This window comes from Condylostylus longicornis, unplaced genomic scaffold (genome assembly GCF_029603195.1).
Source record: "Condylostylus longicornis isolate FDR11 unplaced genomic scaffold, ASM2960319v2 ptg000049l, whole genome shotgun sequence".
Lineage (NCBI taxonomy): Eukaryota > Metazoa > Arthropoda > Insecta > Diptera > Dolichopodidae > Condylostylus > Condylostylus longicornis.
Window position 1 is genome coordinate 4,939,043 of NW_026578018.1, and position 27,752 is coordinate 4,966,794.

At 30.9% G+C, this 27,752-nt stretch overlaps 5 protein-coding genes across 17 annotated transcripts in view; 2 read left to right on the forward strand and 3 right to left on the reverse strand.

The window, feature by feature from the left end:
• Positions 1-2,885: 2,885 nt before the first annotated feature.
• On the reverse strand, positions 2,886-10,148 carry LOC129611360 (receptor-mediated endocytosis protein 6 homolog). 2 transcript variants are annotated; one of them, XM_055524464.1, is made up of 9 exons: positions 9,916-10,148; positions 8,951-9,101; positions 8,284-8,873; positions 4,917-8,222; positions 4,735-4,849; positions 4,074-4,645; positions 3,835-4,005; positions 3,594-3,690; positions 2,886-3,535 (listed from the first exon to the last, which is right to left on the reverse strand). In XM_055524464.1, coding segments are annotated over exons 1-9 (5,145 nt in total). In that variant the 5' UTR covers positions 9,918-10,148; the 3' UTR covers positions 2,886-3,394. The 2 variants fall into 2 exon arrangements, with proteins under 2 accessions (XP_055380439.1, XP_055380440.1); XM_055524465.1 differs by lacking the exon at positions 9,916-10,148 and adding an exon at positions 9,773-9,906.
• Positions 10,149-10,854: 706 nt separating this feature from the next.
• Positions 10,855-13,205, reverse strand: LOC129611385 (pineapple eye protein-like). Of its 3 annotated transcripts, none has more exons than XM_055524518.1 (5): positions 12,965-13,205; positions 12,786-12,887; positions 12,454-12,732; positions 12,113-12,399; positions 10,855-12,058 (listed from the first exon to the last, which is right to left on the reverse strand). In XM_055524518.1, the coding sequence occupies exons 1-5, from the start codon at positions 13,076-13,078 to the stop codon at positions 11,059-11,061; spliced, it is 1,782 nt and encodes a 593-aa protein (XP_055380493.1). In that variant the 5' UTR covers positions 13,079-13,205; the 3' UTR covers positions 10,855-11,058. The 3 variants fall into 3 exon arrangements, with proteins under 3 accessions (XP_055380493.1, XP_055380494.1, XP_055380495.1); XM_055524519.1 differs by having other exon boundaries at positions 12,800-12,887; positions 12,965-13,014; XM_055524520.1 differs by lacking the exon at positions 12,965-13,205 and having other exon boundaries at positions 12,454-12,715; positions 12,786-12,844.
• A 167-nt stretch (positions 13,206-13,372) lies between these two features.
• On the forward strand, positions 13,373-14,251 carry LOC129611278 (protein BUD31 homolog). The gene is made up of 2 exons (XM_055524338.1): positions 13,373-13,606; positions 13,761-14,251. Exons 1-2 carry the CDS (start codon positions 13,513-13,515, stop codon positions 14,099-14,101), a joined length of 435 nt encoding a protein of 144 aa, XP_055380313.1. The 5' UTR covers positions 13,373-13,512; the 3' UTR covers positions 14,102-14,251.
• Positions 14,252-14,324: 73 nt separating this feature from the next.
• On the reverse strand, positions 14,325-16,346 carry LOC129611277 (cytochrome P450 4d2-like). Its single transcript, XM_055524337.1, has 5 exons — positions 16,142-16,346; positions 15,695-16,084; positions 15,528-15,597; positions 14,865-15,436; positions 14,325-14,808 (listed from the first exon to the last, which is right to left on the reverse strand). The coding sequence occupies exons 1-5, from the start codon at positions 16,296-16,298 to the stop codon at positions 14,471-14,473; spliced, it is 1,527 nt and encodes a 508-aa protein (XP_055380312.1). The 5' UTR covers positions 16,299-16,346; the 3' UTR covers positions 14,325-14,470.
• An 8,714-nt stretch (positions 16,347-25,060) lies between these two features.
• LOC129611438 (sex-lethal homolog) overlaps positions 25,061-27,752 on the forward strand; it is a 107,246-nt gene continuing 104,554 nt past the window's right edge. For 2 of the 10 annotated variants that reach the window (XM_055524598.1, XM_055524603.1), the window contains exons 1-3: positions 25,152-25,205; positions 26,214-26,308; positions 26,619-26,825. In XM_055524598.1, the coding sequence (XP_055380573.1) occupies positions 26,785-26,825 (41 nt within the window). In that variant the 5' untranslated portion in view covers positions 25,152-25,205; positions 26,214-26,308; positions 26,619-26,784. Of the gene's footprint in view, positions 25,206-25,264; positions 25,820-26,213; positions 26,309-26,618; positions 26,826-27,752 lie in introns of those variants that run through there. The other 8 variants (XM_055524606.1, XM_055524607.1, XM_055524602.1 and 5 more) reach the window with 7 other exon arrangements.

Sequence of the window (27,752 nt, forward strand, 5' to 3'; positions counted from 1 at the left end):
ATTACAATTCCTTTCTAATTCGTTCTTTATTAACAAGACTGATATATTATTTATATATATGAGCTTAATTATTTGTTTTAAAGAATCTAACAGACCTGCCTTAAAGATTTTAATTCATAAACATAAAATTTTTGAAAGTTTTCAACATTAATAAATTATTGTAATTTTTTTTATGGTATACTGTACTTATTTTCAAATCTAATGTTATCCTTTAGTAGCATAGATCACTCAAATTTGCCTTATATTATAATTTTATAGTTAACATTATATAGGCACATAAATATGTGTATATATTACATCTATCTGCACAAGTTTTCTCTTTCATTTAACTTAATTTACTTAAATGTGATTTTCACTAAGATCAAAAGCAATGAAGATCATCTGAAAATGATGAAAATGAAAAGAGACAGTTTTTTTTTTCTTCTTTTTTTTTTTATATTCATCTATTTTTAGGAATTCTTATTGGTTGGCTGATTGATATTCGCAATTGAAATATGCTTAAAATAAAATTTTTTTCGATTCTTTTCCTTATTTGTTTCTTTATTTTTAAAGGGTGGGCTTAAAAAGTGCATTTTAAGTATTGTAGGAGGAGTATAAGTATGTATTTTTGAATTTTTTTTTCAATATTTGTAAATTATGCATTTTTATTTTAATTTTATTATCGTATTTATTATGATATTATTGAATGAGCAACGAACATTATTTATTATAATGCTCGCTATTGTCGGATAATTTGAATAATGTAGTGGTATACGGGAAATACGATTAATTCTAAAACCTGTCCGGTTGAAACTGATAATTTTTTGTTTTTCTGCAAGTTTTATGATTAACAATATTTTAATTTAAGCTCAATAATTAAAAAAAAAATTTAAAAAATATTTTAGATTAAAATTTAAACATCTTTTTTTTTTTTTCAAAATTATGAAATTTTGTGAGTCAATGAATGGCCCAGTTTGTATTATTAGCTGTGTTAAAAAGTTACAAATAATTAACATTGCAAATGAAGGGTTAAGGAATTATGCACGTATTCAAATTGTAAATTAATGCTTTATGAATCAAACGTATTCCTTCGCCTGATTAAAAACATCAACATAAGCAAAGCTCAACTAATCATGTAACTAATAGCCTGTGCATGAAACACATACTTCTATATTAATTCCCTAAATTAGTATTTTCTTCTTATTTCCTAAATATGCTTAGTATACTTATAAACTTCCTATAATTTACTAATAGTATATAATTTTAATATCTAAAATGAATTTCTAAAAATTCTTCAATTGAATATTTCTTTCTAAAAATTTTAATTTTGTAAATGATTATAAAATTATTTTATGACGATTTTTTAATTTAAATTAAATTATAAAATTAAATTTTTGTTTATGTGGGTGGGATTTTTATGCTGAAAATTTCGATTTATCAAAAATAAAGATAAGCGACTGGAAAAAAAATTTATAAATCTTTGTGAATTTCTTTGAACAATTTGTAAATAAATTCAAAACTTTTTTTTTTAATATGCAGCTGCTTAGCACAATTATTCGTTATATTCAAGTATCTAAAATGTGCATCTAAAATTAATTTTTTTTTAATTTTAAATAATAAATTTTATAGTAATATTTCAGTTTCCTTTCTTAGGGGCAATTTCTTATTAAGCAATTTTCTTAATTTTGTGATAATTTGGTTGGAATAAAACAATAATTAAACAGTACTTAATAAACTGAAAAATTATAGAGGTTAGCTTACTTGATATAAATTACAATATTCAATTGATGAATTAATAGTAAGTAAGTGATCTTATAATTCATACAATAACTAATTTTGTTAATATACTATTTTAAAAATACATACATATGTAATTGTGTCCTTAAATATTATGAAAATTGAATTGTTATGCCCTTACATGTTACATTTCCTAAACTACTAAATTGAAAATTAATTAAAAAGGGAATGCAAATTCAATTTTAAGTATCATAAACTATTTAAGGTGAAAAGATGTTAACAAGTTAAATCAATCTAAATAATAATAAATTAACAATTTTCCGCCCACTTTCCTTATTTGTAAACACTCAAATATATCATATGCTTCATACCATATATCTAAGTTATAAGTAGCACACGAACACATTTCATTTCCTAAACTACTTAAGCTAAATTATAAGAATATCCTCCTACTTTTTCTAAATATTTATGATGTTAAAATGATTTTCTCCTAAGAAATTTTTGGAAGTACATAATATGTGTATGTTTGGGATATATTTTCTAATCTGAATTAGCGTGTGTTTTTGTTAAATTAAGGATATGTATATATATATATGCATTTATATGTATGTATGCATATGCATTTTAACATGACATATTGTAGTATGTGCATTCTAATTTTTTTTAATACACAAGTTTGTTTATAATATTTTCGCTTCAAAAATTGTTCAATATTTATTTAATATTTTGTAAGGAATATGCGAATATTAAAATTGAATTACATTTTGTAGAATTACTTATTCTAACAAGATTTAATAAATATACAAAACTAAAATACATCGTTAATATTGTATAGTATTATTGGAATAAAGTGTAGAAGTTAAAACATTTTATGCTTTAGTAAATTGTTACCAAGCTCCTAAATCATACAGCATACATCATACATCAGTTTATGTCAAAAAAATCAGTTTTAGTCCTAATTTTATAAAGTTAGTCACACTAGCTGTAAGTTTATGAAAAATTATATTTACGCACTAAAGTAAATGCTAAACGTTAAATAAAAATCAATATTTTATTTTTAATGTTTATTTTAATTTATATTAGCAGATTTTAAGTTAAATAACTTTTTTACAACTTAATTATGTTTTTTTTTCTATTTGGTATAATAATATTAATAATAATAATAATAAGAATAATAATAATTTATATAAATTTTAATTCATTTCGCAATTTTTCCATACAGTAATAAAAATATATTAGTTAATTTTTTTTTTTTTTGGTACTTATCCAATTAAAAAAAAGAAAAACATTCTAATTTCTCTACAAAACGAAAGTATTTATGAATATTTTTGATTTTACTTAATTTTACCATTAATAATTCAATAATTTTTTATCCAAAACTATATTTTTTTTTTATATTTATGTTGTATAAATATGTTGTGTTATTAATCTAATTATTGTTTTAAATCTTTTAATTTCACTATTTCTAATATTCGTAATAATATTTTCTAATTATAGAAAACACCGCTATTAAATGTTTTTCAATCCATTATTCCATTATTTGTTTCCTATTTTATTGTTTAATTTCTTTTTTTTTATTTTCTTTTTTAATTATTTGTTATTAAGAAAGAAAAATAAATGAAAACATATGTATTAAAATATTGTAGAAAAAAAAATAAAAAAATTATATTCTTTAAGTCTAATCTGAGTAGTCTAAAGTCTTAATGAGCTCGACTGCAGAACAAAATTGTGTCCATTGATATTCATCTTCACCTTCCAATTCATTACGAATAAAGCAATCAATATATTGAATGGTTGATAATAAATATGGTGGATTTGCCTAATTGGATTATTATGAATTAAAAAGAATTTATTATTTCAAAAATTTTCAAAATTACCATTATTATAACATAAATTAAAACTGGTACTATATCATCTGCTGCTGGAATACGATCGCAAGCCATCAATAATAAATTCATAATACTTGTAATACATCTGAAATTTTTTTAAATTAATAATTATTTTTCTTAGTTTTAGTAAAAATTATTAAATCATTAAATTGCATTACACAAACTTATAATGTTTGTATTTTAATTTTATATTATATTACGTAATTTATATTATTGAAATATTATCAACCTTTTTATACATTCAAATTTTTCTGCCGGAGTTTTATATGCCGATATATAAACTATTTGCTTTTGTGCAAATGGCCATGGTGCTTCACTTAAATATTCATCCGAAATGCGTAAGGCTTTATGGTGAGGCGTTATGATTTTCTGTATTTTACGTATATGTTCTTGAAAAACTCTTTAAATTAAAAAGAAAACATTGTTTTAAATGAATGTATAAAATATAACTAAACATATGCATCTTACTTATCTCTTGAAATATCTCCATCTTCATTAGGAAACATAACATGCTTATATAAACGCTGTAAAAGTATTCTTTCAATTGAAATTTTTGCTTCATTTAATTGCCATTCGACCATATTAAATAATAAACCGTCTAACTTGAGTTCTTTTATTAAATTATCAATAAATTCTTGCAATAAATCAATTTTCTCATCAACTACTGTTAATTTACAAAATTCTGTTTGAAATTTTCCAATTGATGGTTCCCGTTTCTCTAAAAACATTCGAACACACACAGAAATTAGATGACGATTGCACATTTGTTGATCATTTCGTAATCGATTTCGAAATTGATTTAAATTTTCAATTGTAGAAAGTAAATTTTGACGATATCGCATTAAATATTGCAAATAACTTTGACGTTTTAATATATCACCCTGTAATTCTTCCGTTAATTTTACATGCTGTGACATATCCAAAGAACTTAATGTTCTAATTGCTTCAGAAACATAAGATATTTGAGTAAAATCTTGCAAGTTCAATGCCTGAGCCAATTGAATTTGTAGATAAACTAATAAAGGCGATGAGTTTGAATGCTTTTATTCGAAAGTAAAAACAGAATGTAAAAAATTATAAAAAATATAATTGATAAATAACTCATATGTATTGAAAAGGGCTAGCTTACTGTCGTATGCCGGAAATCCCCAGTATGCAAATCTGTTTTTGCCAGAACTGTCCGGATTTTCCTCTTTGCATGAAGAAATGCAATCATTTTGTCGTTTAAAATACCATTGATTGGCCTGTAATTTTTCATAAATATAAATTTTGTAGGTGTAAAATATTTTTTTAATTAAATATATGCCTAACCTCGATTCAATATCGGAATTTTTTCGATTTACGGAACAACTATTGCCAGTTGAATCAGAATTTGTTGTTTCACTTGATGTTGAAACTTTCCTTCGATATTTGGCTAAAATATCTTCAGTCATATCTCCTCCCGTAATAGAAAATGAACAATCAATCCCATTTCGAATTTTCAACTCATCACTATTTCCATCATATATGACACCAAATGAAACATTTCTTACATTAGAAATCATTTCATCATGATTTCTTGATTTATGTTGTCTTCGATTCTTGAATCCCTGTTTAATTTTTGTAAAAAAGCTTGTTCTTAGTGGATCATTCATACGCCTTGCATTGGAGTTTCTCGAGGATTTGTCAGCAGATGCATCAAAGCTTATGCTTTTTGGAATGGCTCCGGTGGATTTCGAAGGTTTTAAGCCACTACCAGAGATTCCATTTGTGTTATGACCCGCATCATTTTCTAAAGGCTCTATTATGTCAATACAGACCCCGTTATGAGATTGGTTATTATCTTCAATATTACCTTGATCCAATGTTAGTGCCTCGGTTTTTTGTATTATTAACATTTCATCAACTAAAGCATTTTGAGATTTTATATCATCTGTTAAAGATATATTTAATTCCCCATTCAATGGCTCTTGCAAATCAACAACCTTTTGCGGTGTTGTCGTTTTTTTGATAATTATTTCATGATTTTCATAATTCAAACTTTGATGACGTCGGGACTTCGATTTATTTGAAGAGTCACCAGCTCTAAATTCCATCATTCCATTACGACGGCCATCAAAACTTGCGTTACGGTTTTCTGATGACGTTCGGCGATGTATAACATGCTCTTCACTAAACTTATCATAAAAATTAAAGGGATCTTGAGATTTGTTTCTGTTGTTTGAATTACTATTCGAATCGCAGTCAACGGTAACGCCGTATGCACCATCCTGTTCAGTGTAATCACTAAAGTCTATCAAGTCCTTAGAAGAGTTCCTTACGGCTTCCTTTTTTTCTTTTCGATGATGATTTCTGATTTTAACGTCAGAGGAATATGGCTTTTCGAAATTGTCATCCAAGTTAGAACTCTGATTGGAAATACTGCTTTCAGCCGAATTTTGTCTCCTCATTTTACTTACATTAGATGCAACAGGTAAGAAATTTGACTTATCAACACCAGAGCTCTTATAGTTCTGCTGAAAATTGTTTTCATTCGAGTATTGGTTTGAAGTTCGAGCGGAACTTCTGGCTAATGAAGAAACAGGACTGGCAAATCGACTCGCTTCACGATTCGGATCTTCATAAGAATTTGTTGAAGGAAAGAAGGGAGGTTCAACGTTTTCTCTTACAACGTAGATAGGAGAATCTGGCGTGTGGTGGAAGTTTGAGCTAGTACGTGGAGCAAAATAGGGGGAGTCCGGGGTCCGATTTGGTTTAATAATAGGTTCGCCCTCACGATCAATCTCATTTCCGCTATTGTTAGCGTTACCCAAATTTTCTAAATCACTCCTGCTGGGTTCACCCTCAGATCTACCACCTGCGTCAGTTATATCTGATTTTGCAGTAATACTTAAGTTGTCATCTGTATCAACTTCATTTAACTTTTCTGAATCACTAATTAAAACATCTGTGCTCCATGCCGATTCGGATCTAGTTTCAGAAATCTCTATATAAGCTGCACTTCCACCACGCGGTCTTGAGCTGCTTAAAACATCGAAGTTATTGTCCCCTGGCAAAACAACGCTAGAAGGTATTAGTGGTGTAGAAAAATTTCTATCCCGCTCATTAGCATCTAAAGTTTCAGAATCACTTGCGAGTACATCAGTGCTCCAAGTATCAGATATTATAGAAACTGTTTCATCCCCTTCAATTAACTTTTTAATTTCAAATTTACAAAATTTATCTTCTATTTCCGATCGGGCTTTATTAATAATTTTTGCCATTTGTGGATTTGGAATCTGGGCGGTATTATCACCATCAGTTACTTGTGACGATGGGGTGTCTCTACCTGATATATTAGGCGTACCTCGCCCAGAAACATTAGCTGAAACCATATCTGAAAGATTATCATTCTGATCGTTTTCTTCCAATTCTAAAGAACTTGTAACCGAATGATTGCTTGGAGCTTCACTAACTGCTTCTAAATTATCAGAATTCCCAATTGATGCGTCATCATGTGATAATGAAAATCTTGTATTTTTAGTTTGTGTCGGACGTATACCGCTAACTACTAGATCGCTATAACCATCTATTTTGTCCAGTTTTTCAATATTTTCTTCTATTAGAGCTGGATCATCGATTTCCTGTCCTATACTATTCATTTTTAAAAAATCCTCTTCTGTTAGTAACTGAAATTTATTTTCATCCGATATTGATATTTCGAAAACAAGAACAAGCTCATTATCTTCATTAAAAATAGAATTTCCATTAGTGATAGTACCATTCGAATTCAACATTCCATCTGCATTGCTATTGGTGTTAGAAGAACAATTGTCCACATCATTGTCATTATAAGCATTTCCATTTATATTTAAACTTATTGTTTTGGCTATTTTGTTTTTCGTACTCTTTCCAAGGTTCAGTAAACTTTGTTTTGCACGGCTACCGGATTCATGATGCGGGGATACAGATGTGTAATTTGATCCTATGTTGTCGCCATTCATCGAACTTTCGAACTTATCAGGTAAGTCATGCAATATTTTGTTTAACTTACTTTTGTCTTCTTCAGATATACTCATTTCATCATTCATTACAATTTTAAAAAACTCAACCAAACAAACTAGTTCTTTGTGTGTCATCAAAACGTGTGCACGCTCAAAATCACTTTGTTGAGATCTTATCGCCACAACACTATTAACTTCTCCGTTATCAGTTATTAGTAATTGTTCTAAGAGATTTGATACAATATTTACATCAAATTTTTGGTAAACATCACTAAATTTTGGATCAACATCTTCATATTTCATTAAAGCAAGCATTTGTATAATTTGTCCTATTTGTATTAAATTGAATCTTGCTTGTTCTGATATAGGGGCATCAGAAATACCATTTGTTTCTGGACTTACAATTGCAGGGCATATAAAATGTGTGAAAACCATATCTGTTAATATTTCATTGATATTTTTGTCATTGATATGTGCTTGTTTTAATTGGTGACACATTGTTTGGATTAACCAACGTAATGTTGATGGAAAAAGCGGCCAATTTTTAATTAGAGAATTTAAAAAAAAATTTGCCAACACATATAGATTATGAATTGTCTCGTTGCGATATTTTTCAATATTTGCGTTATAATTCGAATCACTTTCTTCCCCAAACCTAAAATTTAAATTATTTATTACATTACTGAAAAAATTACCTAAATATTTTTCATATCAACCTTTTCAATTTTTCCTTATAAGAATAACTACTTAGAGCTTTTAAAGGATCAATATCCAAAGCGATTTCACTTTCGATAAGTACTTTCATTATCGGTTCATACAATGCAGCTGTTAAAAAAATTTTTGCTGAAAATAATGACTCCAACAAACGATTATACAATCTCGCGAAAGCAGAACAACCTGTTCTCAGAGTTTTACGTGGATTATCACTTATCACTATTTGAATTTCCATTAATTCTCTAAGCAACTTTAATATCATTTCTATATCTTTAGAATGAATAACATTTCCATAAAGACCAGTAGCAATTGTATGTACAACTGAGTTTTTTTGTTCATTTGATATTTTGGATATTCGATCACCTGCTGCTAAACTTTGTGCTAGTAAATATGGTGACTTGTATAAAAAATCAAATAATTTTCCGTAAGAAATAACATGTTCATATTTTAATGATTGCGATTTATGTGCTTCTACAAATCTAGTATGTTCTAAACGATTCGCCCTATTACAGCATACTGATGGATCGATATCTTTCCGTGTTACAACCAATGTAGAGAGATTCTGTTTATGCTGAGCACATACCCAAGCAAGCTACAATAAATATAGAATACATAAAATTGTATGAATATTAAAAAAATTTTAAATAATTATTTTTTTTTTCAATTAACCTGAGCTATTTTAGCAGAATTATTTGCAAAAGTTTTCCTTAAATTATTAAATGATTCTTGTTCGTGTCGTATAAACAACTGCTCCTGTCGCAAAGTATGAGCTAAATCAATAATTTCAAGTAAGTTGCCTTCGTTATCTGGTTGCATCTTCCTTTAAAAAAAATATTATTTTTGAAAATAAGCAATAATAAATACTAAAAATAATTGAAGTTATAAATTATTAATACATTGTTTATTGCAAGTAGATGGGTAGGTTACTTATTTACTATACCGACATTATTATTTTTTAACTTTTTTTTTTGATATAAGCAATAATATAGCTTCCTCCTCGTTTAAATTATAAATTCAAAAAATATAATACGATAATATTCAATCACTGCTTATCAAAAACGCAAATTTTTTTTATAAATTGTCAAAACGATCGCAATTTCCTATTTAATCTATTAAATTAAGAAAATTTTCTCGTTTTATTACTAAAGTTTTACACATTATGATAGGGAAAAAAGCACATCATTATTTAAATAAAGCAATAATAATAATAATAACAATAATTTAGTAAAAATAATAATAACATTAATAGTCATTATTATAGAGGTGTACATGAAGTGGGTATGTACCCCTGTTGCTGTATAATTATAATGTACATATTCTTCCGCCCCCAACAATTTCAAACGAATAGATACGTACCTAGGCATCATAATAATCCAAAACTTAAAATTTTTTTAAAATTTAAAATAACAAAAAAAAATTAGTATTTTTAAATTTATTTAAATGATTTGGTTTTTCAAATATTTGTTATAGCCATTAATGTGTATTACCAACCTTGTACGTATATATTTTTACTTTATAAATTTTTAATATACATATTTACTTTGTTAAAATAATTGCTTTAAGTAATATTGTAACAATTACATAAAAAAAAGTTACTGTGAATTTTGTCCACTTTTAATTTTTATTCAACTTACATTACTTAAAAGAATTTCCAATATTAATTTCACTTTAATTGCAAGGGAGAGGGAATAGTTTCCTGCTCTCAAATTTAATTTTTAATTTTCAATTTTTACTTTTTTATTTCTAATAAATTCAATCAAAAGAATTTTCGTACTTTCTTTCTAAAGTTTATTATTCTTCCAAAAAAAAAAAAATCCCTTATTTGTTATTATTCAATAATAATTTCAGTCTTTCATATTTGCAAAAAATAAAAATATTTTCATTTCTTAATAAAATACTGACATTTGTAAATGTCAAATAATTTGCAGTTTTTCCGATAGAGGACTAACAACCAGCGCTATTTCGATATAAAATGAAAGACAACAAAAAATAAAAGTTTTTTAGCCACACTAAAGAAATTAAAATATTGTGAAAATTTGTCTATTTGCTTTTAATGTCTTAAATTATATTTTTAACTTTAAAAAACTACGGTTATGCAAAGTTTCAAAGCTCTTAAAGTTTTAATAACGTAAAATTATCTAAGATTGGAAAGATCTGTAGTTATGAAATACGTTAAACTGTCAAAATCTTGGTTACACAGATGATTGAAAATATATCTGTGTGACTTATTTAGTAAAGTACCTATAGAATATTAATTAAAATGTTGAAAATTAAAACCATTTATAAGGTTTTGAGTTTGAACGCAAGTTGTTAAGCTATGTAGGTGTTTGAACTTTAAGGCAATTCATTCAAATGCGCAATTTTCTACATCCACGATTTTCTTATAGGGTTAAGAGAACGCGTATTTCGAAATTGGAACTAAAGTTGAATTTGCGAAAAAAAAAACGGTTTGCGTCTACAAAAATAAAACTAATATGATAGAGCCAGCAATGTCAAAAACTTCGAAGTGGAAAATTAATTAAATTGAAATTTAAAAATTTTTAATCAGTTTAATTTTTTACTCACAATTTTATACTATATTGGCTTAAAAACCATTTTTATTATTAATTAAGATGTTTGAGAAAATTAATAACTCTTTAGAAAACGGACAATTATTTTGGAAAATTCATCTTAAACTAATTGTACTCATAACTTAAAAAATAAAATTTTAATTTGAATTATATTACAATTATTTGTAAAAAAATATAATGCATCTGTGAAGTTTTTTTTGCTCATCGTCAAAAACTGATGCGCCGTACCTGTTCTTTTTGATTGTTGATGCATAACTGTTCCTTTTTTATTTCATTTTCCAAAATTTTTTGAAATAATTCTTCTTCACTTTCTGTGGGACTTGAGTCGGAATGAAGTTCAGTTTCAAAAAATAATAATTTCTCTATTTTGATTTTGTCTAGATCAAATTTTTCGTCTAATTTATCATTTTTTAAACTATTTGCAGTTACAATTGCTTTTAGGTTTTCCCTTTTCTGCGATTGTAAGAAGTATTTTTTTGTGTGTTTCCGAACTTTTACCTTATTTCTAATTTTTTGTTTCCGCAGATTTTCAGTTGAGATTCCATTCTTTTTCAATTCATCCTTTAAAACAGAAATAAAAATTTCTTCACATTCCACATCAGTTTCGGAATCTGAAGATGAGTCAGTTTTTCCATAAAGCTTAATAATTTTTGGAATTATTTCATCAATTGAATATTTGTATTTTATACTTTTCGGGGAAATTAAGGTCCCAATGATAGTTCCTCTTAGAGTCTCTTTCTCAAAACAAAACTCTACCCAATTATTAGCGTGTTCGATATAATAGCCATGCACTTTGGCGTTTTGTTTATCAGTCTGAATAAACCCATCTAAGTATTGTTTTAAATTTATTTTTTGTGATGAATTGCTACTAATGCTATTTGCGATATCAAAATTTTCATTGTTACAAACAGTATCATGCAATATCTTAGCTACACTATTTTGAGAATCGATCCCGCATTTAAGGCTTTCTTTAGTACTATTTGTACTGCGATTGTCGTGATAAGTCTGAAAGTCGTCATAATTTAGTGTTTTTACTAGATATAACGATTTATCCAATTGTGATAATTCCACATTATCCTCAGCTAAATTTAAATCTTGAGTTTTATTTGCGTTATTCATATCGCAAGGGGCTGCATTTAAAGAAATATATGTCCTGATCAATTGGCAGTCATTGCATACAAAATCAGATGATACCATACCAGTTGAGCTAAAAATAAAACAATCTCTAATTGATATACAATATATTTTTAGTATTTACAACCTTTGATAGCAACCTACATGCAACGGATAAGCCCCGCACATACAACATAAAATTATAGCCCATAATCTAGAACTAGAATTATTATATTCTTTCCCTTTTGGACATAAGCAATCTTCTGCAACACATTTTCTGTGTGGTCGGTGTAAATCTGAATAAGCGTTAGGTTCTTTTTCCCAAGAAGCATCACGATCAGGAACAAATATGCCATCTAAACGTATTTGGTCACGGAACTCTTTTTTCTGACACCACATGCATTTTACATAATATCCGGCAGACAATGCATATCGCTAACGATTATTTAAATGAGTTTGCTAATTTTTATATATTATTTTAAATTATACCATTAAACATGATCTATGAAACCATTTTTTGGCGCAACATTTGGGAGCTATTGATAGCACAGGATGATAAATACCCATTACCTGTAGGCATATACCGCATGATTGATTATCTAAATGACTATATTCGTGTTTAATTTGAATGTGCAGGTGACAATAGCTCTTAAATAATCCAATAAACTGAAAATGACATTTATTTTCAAATCCACAAATAAGATGAAAATATTTTTCGCATTTGTAACATTTTACTGACGCACTTCTCCCACTGCAATAAATACAAACCTAAAATAAAATGAGGTAGACTTTAAATTTAATATAACGTGATCTTTATTTACATTGTCTCTAATACTTTTCACATATTTTTTGATGTCCTTTATTTGAAATCCGAGTATACCACTATTATCTTTACCAAGTTGTTGTAAATTATACGAAAAAAGCTAATTAAAAATAAATTATTATGGTATAAATTCAAACTATTTTAATTAAATTTTTATTAAATTTTAAGTATACACACCAAACAAAAGTAATGAGCTCCAATGTTTGATTTCTTTAGAAAATCGCCGTAAAATAAAGGCACATTGTCGTTTTTTTCACAAATTATGCATGAACTCGTGCTGTTTAATTCCATTATATTAATAATTTTTATAAAAATCACAATATTGGAATCTTGTACTTCTAAATGCTTTTTTAACAAACAAATATCAAAGCAAAATGAAATGAACACAAATTCTTTTAATTTTATCTTTTCCAGTAAAACGTCATACAACTAGTCTAAAATAATTAAAAATACTAAAATATAAAATCATTTTTGAAGTGAAATCTATTACATGTCAAAATGTTTTTGGCATATCTTTGTTTACTGGGTAAGTTAGTGCATCGGAGTATTTCCTATTTGACGTTTTGTTTGCTTGGAAATTAAAAATTGTATCATTCCTGCTTTAATTTATAAACATCAGTCATTTCATTCTAGATACAAAATTAAAAATAAACAATTTTTTATTAAATTTTAAATATTATACATAATATTTGACTTCTATAAAAAACAGAAAACAAGAAAATAGTATGCCGAAAGTAAGAAGAAGCAAAAAGGCACCTCCAGATGGTTGGGAATTGATAGAACCAACATTAGAAGAATTAGAACAAAAAATGCGAGAAGGTTTGTGTATTATCAAATTTAGGAATTTGATTTTTTCCTTAATATTAATTTAATAAAAATAATGTAAATATTTCACAAAAATAAGTATATAATAAATTTATTGTTTAAATAATGTCAAGATACACAGTTTATTTAATTAAGTTTTTAATTTTAGCCGAAACTGAACCACATGAAGGCAAGCGTATCAATGAATCACTATGGCCGATATTTAAAATACATCATCAAAAGACTCGATATATTTACGATTTATTTTATAGGAGAAAAGCTATAAGTCGCGAATTGTATGATTATTGTATTAGAGAAAAAATTGCAGATGCTAATCTTATAGCAAAATGGAAAAAATCAGGATATGAAAACTTATGTTGCCTGCGTTGTATACAAACTAGAGATACAAATTTTGGAACTAACTGCATATGCCGTGTTCCAAAATCGAAATTAGAAGAAGGTCGCGTTGTTGAATGTGTTCATTGCGGATGCAGAGGCTGTTCTGGTTAAATTAATTTTCTTTTAAATCTTCATATTTTTTTTAATTTAAGAATTTAATACAACAATTTTCGTGAAGCAATTGTATAAAATAGATAGTACTGAAATAAAAGCTACGTCGATTTATCAAATTTGTTATTACATTTGCAAAAATAACCTATTTTACAATTTTATTTTTAACGTAAGTAAATTTTTATTCCTGACATACCTATGCTATTAAAATTTTAGAGCACATATTTATGTATGTATTTTTAAATATTTATTGACTACTTGAAAAATTTGAAATAATATAAAAAAGCTCCAAATTTATGTGTATGTATATATGTATGTATAACAAAATAAATTTTTTACATTTATTTTTATTACATTTAATACGTTTACTCAAAATATTCTTTTCTTAATACCAATGTGAACCCCATTTCCAGATCTTAAAACTAAATTAGATATTACTTTCATATCTGGTCCCAAAGGAAGTAATTCGTAATGTCTTAAAAGTTTTGATAATGTGCTTTTCATTTCAAGCATAGCGAATTTCTGACCAATACAATTTCGTGGACCAGCTGAAAATGGTACAAAAGTAAAAGCATCGCCAGAATCAATTAAGTTGTCTTCATGACGTTCTGGAATAAATTTCTTTGCATTTGGAAAACGACTTTCATCACGATGTGCCGCATAGATGTTAATCGTAAAATTTGTTCCAGCAGGTATTATTCGTCCACCTAAAATATAAGTTTTTTTGAATTTGAATATTGTGCCAAATATCTAAACAAATGACTTGGTAAATTGACATCTTCATTAATCTTTCGTCCAATCATAGGCACTGGCGGATATAATCTCAAAGTTTCTTTTATAACACATTCTAAATATTTCATATCAGTAAGTTCTCTATAACCAACCGGCTTCGAAGTATCGGTTCCGATAACTGATTTTATTTCTTCAATGATTTTTTCTTGAACATTAGGATGTCTTGAAATTTCATATATTGCAGAGCAAATAGCTGAAGTTGTCGTATCATGTCCTTCGAACATAAATGTGTCTACTTCTTCCCGTATATCGCTGTTTGTTAAAGGTTCACCTTTTATTGTTGATTGCAGTAGAACATCCAATAGTGCCATTCGTTTTTTATTACCATAATAATTATCTTCACTGGTATCTTGTTTAAAATTTCCATTATTAAGAGATTCTTCTAATTCTTTACGCCGTTTTTTAATAACGTTTTCTGTGAAGTTATGTAATATATCAATAGTTTTGTCTTGATCCTTTTTCAAATCATTTCGAAATAATGAAAGAATTATATCATCACGCAAAAATGGATGAACAAACCGAATCACCATGATTTTAAGAATTCTAAAAATATTAGTAAAATAATTGGTTTTCTATTTGATTTTTAAAATCTATTGCTTAAATTTTTAATTTCAATTCTTAATTTAAGGCTTACTCAGAAATACCCTTCACATAGTTATTATTAGAATCAGTTTGTGCATGAACCTTTGTTCCCATTGAAGTTTCTTGTAAAAAAAATTTTAATAATTATTTAAAGTTTTGAAATTGATATTTTTGGTTAAAAAACATTTTTATTAATAAATTTGTAATATGAATTAAAACCTGTTATGATATCTAAAGCAGCCAAGCAGATATAAGGCTGAATATTGAAAGGTTCCGGATCTTTATCACATTTTTCTTTCAATCTCTGCACTAATATTTCAGTTTGTTGATCAAATACCTCAATGAAATGTTCCAGTATATTAAAGTGAAAGGCAGGTGTTATAATTTTACGTCTTGAATGCCATTTAGATCCGGTACTCAATAGTAAACCTGTTCCAAGCCAAACTTGTAATATATCATAGAGAGTACTTTTTTCTATTAGTTTGGAACTACTTAAAACCATTTCAATATCTCTGGGATCTGTTCCAAATATTAATAGTTTATTAAATAACCATATTTTATATAAACTTCCATATTTTTCTCGATTTATTAAAGACATTTCTAGTAAGTCTAAAAAGATATGTGGTATAATAAAACGTATTCAAAATTCCAAAATAAAATATATACTTGCTGGTGTTCTATTTAATAAATGTAAAAGACCTCCAATGAGCGGATACGCCTTTGGTCCAGATAAATTTGCTGTCAAATCATTTCTTCTTTTTTTATTAAGATAATCCAACAAAACAGCCAACAATATTAATAAAATTACAATTTCAATAAACATCACAAATATGTATATTCTGAAAAATTTAAGATAAAAAAATTTAGCAAATCCTATATCTTTGTCGCGTATTCATTCAAAAATGATGATCAAAATTATGAATCTAAATGTGTGTTACACATAGTATATGTATGTATCTATATAATATTTAGCAAAAAAACAAAAAAAATTCTCAACGACTTTATAGAACGAAACTTGATTAAGAACTGGATTTAGATTTTTGTTTTTTATTTTTTTTTTATAATACAATTAAGTAAATAAATATAAAGCAGACAACCTAATTCGAAAACTTTTAAATATGGTGTGTAATTTCAAATTTAGGTTTGCACTGTAAGAACGTTTTAAATTAAATGTTTTTGCACGAGTATTGAATATTTGAAAATAAATTAATTTAATGGCAGTAAAAAAAAGTATTTTTAATTTTTATTATGATCTGATACTCTTGTTATCTCAACTGATTAAAGGTTAATTGAAATAAACATACTTTTGCAAAATTGTGCAAACTCATATATGGTTAAAGATATTTGTTTATTATATCACAATATCAAGACTTATCATAATAAAATTTTGTTAATTTGTTTTGAAAACTTCTTCGAAAATAAAGAGGAAACCCACAATCATATAGAAAAGGTTAGATATGTAGGAGCGTATTTACATCCATACCGGTAGTTTATAGTAAGTGTTTTCAAATTTTATTTTCGGCTTTGTTTTGAAAACATAAATACATATGTATTATGTAGGTGAGTATAATATGTACACAAATATTTAGAACAGGTGAATAAACTACAAGTACACTATCATAATAAAATTGTTATAGAGAAAATTTTAACTACATATATTTTATGTTTATTCTAAAGCAATAAGCGTTAGCGTTCATAATAAATTTTCAGAGTAAATGTTCATAGGAGCGAACACATAATATGATAACATTAGGACAAATCTAAGAGGCAAACATATTAAAAAATCAAAAACTCGTTATCTAAGCCAATTTTAATTTTATTAAAAATTTTGATTGTAGTAATAAGTATCTCAACTTATCAAATTTGATAATATTAAACGAAATGTTTAATAACGAGTGTACATACATATTAAACATTAATTCTTAATATTGTAATTATAAACTTTTTTTTTTTTTTATTTGTTCCGACCAAAAAATACTTTTTGACTAGGACACCTTTATCTCTAATAAATATATAACGACTTATAAACTATTGATGAGCCAGTTCATGTGGCTTCGTCCTTTTTAAACGGGGTACTTCATTGCCAGTATGTATCAGTTTCTTCGCTTCTTCATTTTGATGGTTCTTTAGTTTTTCTTCATGTTTTATAAACTGAGTTATAAACTTCTTCAGTAATTATAAACTGAGTTGATAAATATTCTATATCTGCTTTTTTTTATTTAATTGCAAGTAGCAATGTTGATTTGTGTGTGTGCATATACAATCTACGGAATGATTGTAGATTGTAGATTCTAAGGGAACTGAGTGGGGACAGGAGCATCCCCCAAGCCACCGCAGCCATTTTTGACTTATTGTAGCCACCCCACTCTCCCGTCTATAATATCCCCGTCCCAATCACAAAGCCGGAGATATCCCTAAGGGAGTTGGACAATAGTTCCCGAACACTTAGGGACCCATGTCCAAGACAATTGCGGCGCCGAACAGCCAGTGCCGGACAGTCGCAGAGAATGTGCACGGCGGTCTCATCGCCACCCCCACAAAATCTGCACAGGGGGGAGCCCGACTTCCCCAGCCTGTGCAGGTGGTATTTCACCGGGCAGTGCCCCGTGAAGAAATTCGCAATAGTGCGAACCCGGCTCCTGCTCATCCCCAGCAACTCCGCAGCGAATCCGCCGGAGCACGCCGGAACAAACACCTTCGCATGACGGCACCCTTTCGTGTCCCGCCAGTGACGACTGCATTCCGCCGCGAGTAGGCAGGCAAGCCTGGCCCCCACGGCGGAAGAAGGCAGACCACAGAAAGGCAGCGGCTGCACAAAGGCAGCCCCAGATCCCCTCCGCGCCAACTCATCGGCAACTTCGTTGCCCGCATGGCCACTATGGCCCGGCACCCAAATGAGCATCACTCTGTTTTCCGATGCCAATTCCACAAGTGCAGCAAGGCAGCTCCAGACCAGCTTGGATGTAACCTGAGCTGAACGGAGCGCCAGCAGTGCAGCCCTGCTGTCTGAGAACACATAAATGGTGCGGTTTCTATACCCCCTTTCCAAATTGATTCTCAGACAGATCTCTATTGCATGTATTTCGGCCTGGAACACTGTGCAATACGGGTCAAGGGTTGCATATACACGCGTGTCCGGGCGGACACCGTATACGCCCGAGCCCACACCCGACTCCGTTTTGGATCCGTCCGCATACCACACGCTCGAACCCGACCTAAGTACCGGACCACCCCGATCCCACGTCCATCGATCAGGAAACAGAACCCTGTACTTGTGGTCGAAGTTGTACCGCGGCAGACAGGTATCTGACATGGTTATCCTTAGAATCGGATCGCCCTCAATGAAGTCTCTGTGAGTTCTGTGGGCCAACTTTAGCCCTGCCCCGTCCTCGCCAGAGAGAAGTCGGTAAGTCACCAGCCGAGCTTCCTTCAATATATGGAGGTGCAGTGGCGGCAATCCGATCATCACCTCCAATGCAGCGGTGGGAGCCGTCCGCATCGCCCCGGTCACTCCCAGGCAGGCCAGCCTCTGTAGCTTTTCCAGCTTGGCCCGCACACCCGCCTGCTGAGCTTTACGGCACCATACAATCGACGCATAGGTGACGATGGGCCTAGCAAGGGCCGTATATAGCCACAGTGCTATTCTGGGACTAATTCCCCAGGTCCCCCCGATGAAGCTCCTACACGTCCACAAGGCCGCCGTAGCTCTCCCGATAACTCTATCGATATGGGTATTCCAAGAGAGACGATCATCCAGGGTTACCCCCAGATACTTCACCTCCCTCGAGTAACTAATACGTTCACCAAACAGAATTGGGCTCGTTAATCTGTCCCTGCTTCTGCGTCTGGTGAAGGCGACCAAAGTGCTCTTGCTTGGATTTATATTTAACTCAACGCCTTTGCACCACCTTTCCACAACACGTAAATTTTGCTGTAGAAGATCAGAAATAGTGCTCTCAAATTTTCCCCGCACGACGAAGGCCACATCGTCAGCGTATCCCCAGACACGCGCCCCGGAGCCCCTGAGAGCAGCTATTAGATCATCCACTACAATGGACCACAGGAGGGGCGAAAGAACCCCGCCCTGCGGACATCCTTTTGCAGCGGAGATGAAGAGTATATCGTCAGCTATGGTGGACTTAATAATCCTATCCTGTAGCATCCGATTGACCCATCTGCTAGTCGTCGCATCAATCCCTCGTTTGTGCAACGACTCACAGATGACATGATATGGGGTGTTGTCAAAAGCTCCCTCTATATCAAGGAAGCAGCCAACTGCTACCTCCCGCACTTCCAGTGAGTTTTCAAGGACCCCCACCAGACTCTGCAGAGCGAGTACAGTAGACCTTCCCGACTGATAGGCGTATTGAGATTCATGCAAGGGATTGCTTCCCAGTGCACCGTCCCGTATAAATCTATCAATCACTTTTTCCATTGCTTTCAATAGAAAAGAAGTAAGGCTGATTGGACGGAAAGACCTTGGGTGGTTGCTTGGTCGCTTACCCACCTTCGGAATATACGTCACTTTAGCCACCCTCCATGCCTGAGGGATGTAACCCCACGCATAGCTGGCGCGAAAAATTCCCAACAGTGCTCTAGCGATATGTTGGAAACCCCTCTGCAAAAATGCAGGATATATCCCGTCATCACCAGGAGATTTGAAGGGCCTGAAAGAGAAAACAGCCCATCTAATCCTGCCCATCGTGAAGACTAGACGGGATCGTTGCCAGTCATCCCTCCTGGGCCAGGGTGCCCCCGGTTCGATGACTGCATTTGAGTGATTCCGAAGAATCTCCGAGTCAGGAAAGTGCGTTGACGCCATAAGCTCCAACGTCTGCCTTCCGTTCTCAGTCATGGAGCCATCAGGACGTTCCATTAGGCCCAACCTACTAGCATACTTTTTGGAAAGCACCCTGTGAAGACGCGCACTGCTGGGGAGTTCATCAATGCCCTTGCAGAACGCCCTCCACGAGATTCTCTTCGCTTTCCTAATTTCTTTATTGTATTTTGTGAGTGAGTCCTTATACTCTTCCCACGAACCTGACGCTTTGGCCCTATTGAATAGCTTCCTGGTCTTTAGTCTAAGCCTTGAAAGCTCCTCATTCCACCACGGGCACTTCCTATTGCTCCGCCTCGGCTTAGCACGGCAGCTCCCGTGATAGGCATTAGTAATAGCCGCCGTCAGGGCCTCGCTGGCCAGTTCGATATCCATCACCGTTCTGACAGAAGCAGGAACGGATCTAATCCCATCCATGAGGAGCGTTTCGAATTGACTCCAATCTGTGGATTGGGGCACCCGATATATTTCTTCTGCCAGGCCCCCGGAGACCATGATATCAAACCTAATCTGCCTATGATCGGACATGGATGTCTCATTTGAGACATGCCATCCACCAACCCTACTGCCGATAAATTCAGTGCAAAGGGTGATGTCAAGGACCTCTTCCCTAATTGCATTTATGAATGTCGGCCTATTGCCTTCATTCATAATCATTAATTTATTGCTATATATAAATTCAAGTAGGCACTCACCTCTTTTGTTTATATTGCTGCTTCCCCAGACGGTGTGGTGGGCATTGGCATCACTTCCTATTATAAGTTGGAAGTTCCTCCTTCCACAAAAGTCCACTAGATCCTTCAGTTGCTCGTCCGGGTGGGCACAGTCCCCCGGGAGGTAGGATGAGCAAACAATGAACTCTGTCCAGCCCCCGCAGAACTTCACCTTCACCAACGCAGCTACCTGATCCTTAGAACAGTAATCTGGAATGGGAAAATACGTTAGCTTTTTACTAAACAAGATGCAAGCCCTAGGCCTGCCCCCAGTTGTATTATCATACAATAGCTCACCTGTTAGGCCCTTAACCTGATCCTTCACTATGTAAGGCTCTTGGATAAGGGCGATATCGAGGTGATCCTTCATAAATCTATGAGCCAGAACATCAGTAGATGCCCTAGCATGCTGTAGATTTATTTGGATGCACCTCACAGCCATATTATTTCCTCCGGCTCTTGTCTATGGGCTTTGGCCCTTTAGACAAAGGCTTTACATGAGCCTTACCTCCCATTTTCGCCTTTTTACACATCTTGGTGGGCGCCTGCCCTGCCACAGCCTCTTTTGCCGCCCCAGGTGCCACGCTAGCCCCTGCAACAGCAAATACCGAAGCATTTCCGGGCTTCCCAATGGGCTTGAGCCCTTTTGGTTCCCCCGGGACGCTTGTATTTGGCGTGCTGGTCGATGGTCCTTCCGTTTCCCTTGCCGCCATTTTCGGAGCGACTTCAGGCTTTCCAATGAGTTTTGGCTCTTTTGGTTGGCCTGAAGTGCTCGTCGTTGTCGTTGTCGCGGTGGGCACTGGTTTTTTATTTTGTCCTGCCCTGCCGCCAGCACCTTGAGAGGATTTCCTTCCTTTAACCCGAACGGTAACACGGAAGAAATTCAGGAAAAGTCGGAACTCCGCTTTCCGTAGATCTTCCAATCCGGAATCATCCACGGAAAAGGTGATGGAGCAGCCCCCGTCCTTTTCCTTATCCATCCTCAGCACCCTCCAGGAACTTATCTTGAGGCTGGGATTTTGCTTCCCTATCCTACTTAGAAATTTGTCCCTGGAGAGACTGACGGTTGTCTCGTCCTTTGGTACGTAGGTGACGCAGACATGCTGTTTGGGCATGCTGTCGCCATCCAGTACCACGACATCGCAACCGTCCCAAGGCTTTATCTTCCTGCAGACACTGGTTATCCACTCCCTGGTGTCTTGATTGTTGCATGTTACGGATATCCATCCGTCCCTTTGCAACGCTGCAGTGAATTGTGGATGAGAGTCCACAATCCTATCCATTTCATCCATGATGGCTACTTTGATTTTCCCCATCTGGACTTCGGATAGCCTTTCCTCTGGATGCAGTCTATGAGTGATGGCCACCTTGACCTGTGCTACTGCATCCCGATAAGAAGTCATTTTCGGGTTTTGTTGAGGAATGTTCCCAGGGACCTTTTCCTCAACATTGCCCTTCATCGACCTCTTCTTTGAGGGCCCTGCATCAGGGGTGTTGCTTTCCGACCTTTCCCTCTTTTGGGGATGGTCGGCCACAACAACCGATCCGCAGGCCTTCAGCTTTTCCAGCCTTTCCTTCTCGTATCTGCGAGCTTCCTCTGGGGACATGCCATCCCTGATATAAGCCGCGATACGCCGCTTGGATGCACCAGAGAAATATTGTTTTTTTCCCCTGATGTCCAACCTTTTCAGGTCCTCCTCAGTTTTTTGGATAATAGGTCCAAGAGGATCCTGATTATCCGTCTCCATCGGAGGCGAAGCCTTTTCCTCCACTGGCGTGAGTAGGAGTTCCTCCTCTGCGTCAGTTGAGAGAAGCTCTGGTTCCGAAGACCCTTGAGCACTAAGTGGTTGTATGTTGTCCTTAGTGTCGTTGTTGTTGTTGTCACTGTTGTTATTTGTCTTGTTGTTGTTGTTGTTGTTTTCCATTTCTGTCCCACGAGTAGCGCGGGAAAGTAAAGTCACCCATGGCAGAGCCCGGCATACCATGGGAAGGCTCATTCAAACTGGAGGGCGCCTGGTATCCAGAGTCCGCATACTAACGACTAAGCTCCCCCTTAGCCACGCAGTCATCGGCATATGCTGTTCCACCTTGACTTGGGACGCCTGTCGTCAGCTGACGTATAGATATAGGGCTGAAACTCACAAAGCAAGAGGCTCGCCGCGAGACATGACCACGACACGAACGTAACTTTGATCGTTTCAATCACCCCTTTATCCTCCGCCATTACCGGGGCCCACCACTAGGAGGTGACAGTGCGGTTTTGGGCCCCTCTACGGAATGATACAAACCAGAGTATGACTTTGTGTGCCCAAAATAATAGCAACCAACCTAACAAAACATTATACACTCCATTATACACAGTTACTTATCAGTTTAATTCTTTAATTATACAAATATGTTATATTTTAAATGTGGAGAAGTAGGTAGGTAAATATATAGATCCTCCTTATTTGAAATTGAATTTCGTATGTTGTATAATTTTTCTTTTTTTGAAATAATTCATTAAAAAGTTATAAAAGAATAACAAAATATTTTTGACTAAAATGTAAGTCTTCAAAATACAAATTTATTTTATATTAACACAAGATTTAGATTTGCCTAGATCAGTAGACAATTACCGTTTATGAATCTATGAATATATATGTACATACCAATTTACTTATTTGGTTGGATGTTTAAAGAACTTGTAAATAAATTATATAAAGTTCAATCAAAATTCAAAATTATTTCTTATTACATCGGCAATTTTTCTCAATTTAAATTTGGCTTATTTATACTTAAGTAATTTAAAATCTAGCTTAATCGTTATTATACAGTTACTTTAAAAAATTAACTCGGTAAAATAGATAAAATTATATCGGTTTGATTTAACTTAATGTACCTTGAAAATAATATTGAGTTGAATATACTTACATCTTTTTCAATTTTCTTTTCCTATTAAGAATACGTTTTTATTGCAAATCGAATAGAATCTTATCACTTTATGAAACAAATTTTTATCTTTCTAATTTTAGTTTAGATTTAGAATACACGTACATATGTATGTTTATGTTTAAATGGATCATTTATACTGGTGATTATTTATTGTATAAATGTGTATTTATTTGCGTTTACGTACAGTAAAATGCATTTAAAGATAACACTTAATAGTAAAAAAAATAAATTAAAATAATGTTGGCAAAAGCATATTATATACATACATATGTACATATGTAAATGCTGCTTCGAAAAGGAGAATGGAGACTTTTCTTTGATTAGAAAGAAATAAGTTACTGAGAATTATTCGAGAAAATTTAGTCACACATAATTTTTAGTTTTGCAGTTATTTGAGGGCTAAAATGAGTTTAAAAACAAATAAAATAAAAAATTTGTTTTGCTACCGGCCAGTCAGAAAATATGACAGCTCTTGGAGAAGTACATTTTATTGCAACAAGAAAATAATATTTCATAATTATGGTTTGTATTGTTTCTAACCTTTCTTTTTTCTATATACATGTTGTGGATGTAAACATAATCGGAATTCACAGATGGACTGCAAAATTTGATAACCGCAAAATTTTTCCAATTACGGTATGTGAAAAATATTCAGGATACAAATCAATACTTTAATTTGTGTTTGCGTTTTTATTGAAGCGTACATTGAAGCGTATTTTTTTTTTTTTGTAAGTCAAATTTTAAAGTATATCTTTGCATCCTGATGATCTTTACATTTTATAAGTCATAAAATTAACATCAAATTAATGCATTATTTAGGTTAAAAAAGTAATAAAGCAGATAAATAATTAAATGTGTGAATATCGTAAATAAGAATTTCAATAAGTTCTTTTAAACTATTGTGAATTAAATATTCGTACTATATTTGTATCCCATAACACAACATAATATCTATAATTAATTGAAATCTGGCATTTTTAAAAATGTTTATTGGTTTCGAATTCGAATAAAAAAATATATTCAGCCTTTTTTCACAAATTGCACGTTTGTTTATAACAAATGTACTAGAGTAGAACATAACATATACAGAGATCTTTCTATTGCTTCAGTCAGTCAGTGAAGAGTGAAACATTTATTAAAAAATTTGGTGAATTGAAAAATTAAAATTAAGAATTTTTTTTTTTTTTTAAATAGTTCAGAAGTTTTTGCGGTTGATGTTAAACGTTGTTGTCGTAAAAAATAAAAGGTGCGATTTTAAAAAAAATTTTATATATGTAGGCAAGAAAAAATTAAAAATAAATTCATTGAAATAAGTTTGAAATTTTCTTTTTTTTTTTTTTCTTTAACTTGGCTGTGAGATTTACAATATCCACGAATTCTTAAAGTCAAAAGAAATGAAAAAAAAAAATTTAACTAGTTAGTTACAAGAAAATTTTAATTAGAATTAGAGAAAAAGAGAGAGAGAAAAAAAAATATGACGAAAAAATCAAATTAATTTTGCTGAAAATAAAAAATATTTTTTGTATATTTTTTTATGTGTGTTTTTTTTTCTTATTTATTAATATTAATATTGTGTTTGTCAACCTTATGCTTTTTTTTTCTAAAGTTCTAAAATAAAAAAAAAAAGCCTGAGTGCCCGTGTTCGTGTTTAATAAAAGAGTGAAAGACGCGTGGTTGACATATTGAATTTTTTTTTTTTTATATATATGTACTTATGTATTTCTGGAATCACTAACGAAGATTAAAAATATTATTTTTAAAGTTAATTAAATTACATTGAATTATATGGAAAAAAAAATTATATATGAATGAATTTATAAAATTTAATTAAAAATATAAAGAAAAAAAAAGAAAGAAAATGTGAGATTTTCGAAAAATTTTTTTATATTTTATTAAGTATAAAATTAAAGAGAAAAAAATGGCATTTTAAATACATACTAAAATTTTCTCTTTCTGTGCTACAACAATAATAGTTTTAAATAACAAAAAATATTTCTTCGAAATAAAATGGGAAAATTATTCAAAAAAATTTTCCTATTTTTGATTTTTTTTTTATATATAGAAAAATAATAGTTCCATTTTCTCAATTCATGAAAAAATAATTAAAGTGAATCATTTTTTTTTTAAATTTTCTTAATTTTTATCATATCAAAAAATTTTAAATGCATTTTTTATTTTAACCATGAACACTTAATTTTGTGCGCTTTTTTTTACCAATTTGGTTTTTTATGTTATTTTTGTTTTATATTTTCAGCATTACTTGATTTTAAAATTTTTACAAAATTTGGAAACTTACAACAGAATAAAAAAAAAAAACAATTTCGTTTCAAGTGTATATTTTGATCTTTGGTACCTGCCATACCACTACCTATCTATTTGACATCTTAATTTTAGAGTTGATAATTCAATCCTTATCCTGATTTTTATTTATTTTTTGTTTTGTTTTTATATACATACCTATACAAATTTACCTATACCTACCTAATTTTTTCAAGATTTAATCTTCGTTTTTCGATTTTGTTTTCTTTTGGTTTATTTTTTTATTATTTTTAATTTTTATTTTTTTTTTGGTTTATGAAAATAAGGAAATCTTAAAACTATTTTTTTTTATAGCTAAAACAAAAAGGAAAATATTTTTTTTTCTTTATTTACTTACTAGCTTTTTAATTAAATGTGGTTGCTTTGAAATCGGATTAACAAACAAAAAACAAAAAAAAAAGATATACAAATATATAATATATATATATATATACATATATTATATACTTACCTAAAATATATTAAAAGAATAGAGGCAAAACAAAATTAAAGAGAAAATTATCAAAATGTACAACAGTATGAACGGCTATGCGCCGTACAGGTCGAGGTAAATAATATAATTTTGACAATACCTAATAGGTTTTTTTTTTTAAATATTTAATTATAATTTGTTTTTTTTTTTTTTTTTTTTAATTTTAAATTAGTATTGCCAACGAAATTATTCAGGGTTTATAGTACCTATTTATCGAAAAATGTAATTGTAATTTGATATTGTGTGCTTATCACTATAATTTACATATTAAGTATTTAGGGTAGTCCATCCATATCCCATGTTATTAATTTTAACCTAAGTATTTTGATTACTATATACTACATACTATTTAGAGTCTAATAGATAATATTGTAACAAGTGTTTAAATATCCATACCCACACTTATTATTATTATTAAGTTTTATATGTTTTTTAAATGTGAGCAAATATTTCAAATTAATGATGATTTGAGATTATAAGAACGTTTTAATGTGACGTACGTATACCCTATATAAAAAAAATAGAATAATGAATTTTAATTCGTCAATTTTAAATATTTAAAAATTTCATTTGTATTTTATAGTTTTAATTTATTTTTAAAATATGAATTTATTCCGAACACCTTAATTAAAATAAGTATATGCAATATTTGTAATATATAACAGTTGGCAATCTTTTTAATAGAAACCTAGAATTTTTATTTAAAAAATCCTAGATAACGTGATGTTATAATTATGTATAGGTACACTATAATTCAAAATTAAATCAAAATTACTTGTAATACTTTTTTTTCCACCTAAGGAAAAAAATTAATATGTTGGTTAATTTTCATTTTGTTTTCATAATTTAAGATTTATTTTTGTTTTTCCAGTACGATTATTATTATTAATTATTGTTATTACAGAAAATAATAATAGACACGAATGAAATGTCAATTTTTTTTAAAATAAAATATGGTAATTTAAAATAACAATTAATTGTTACAATTTTTTTAAATGTACC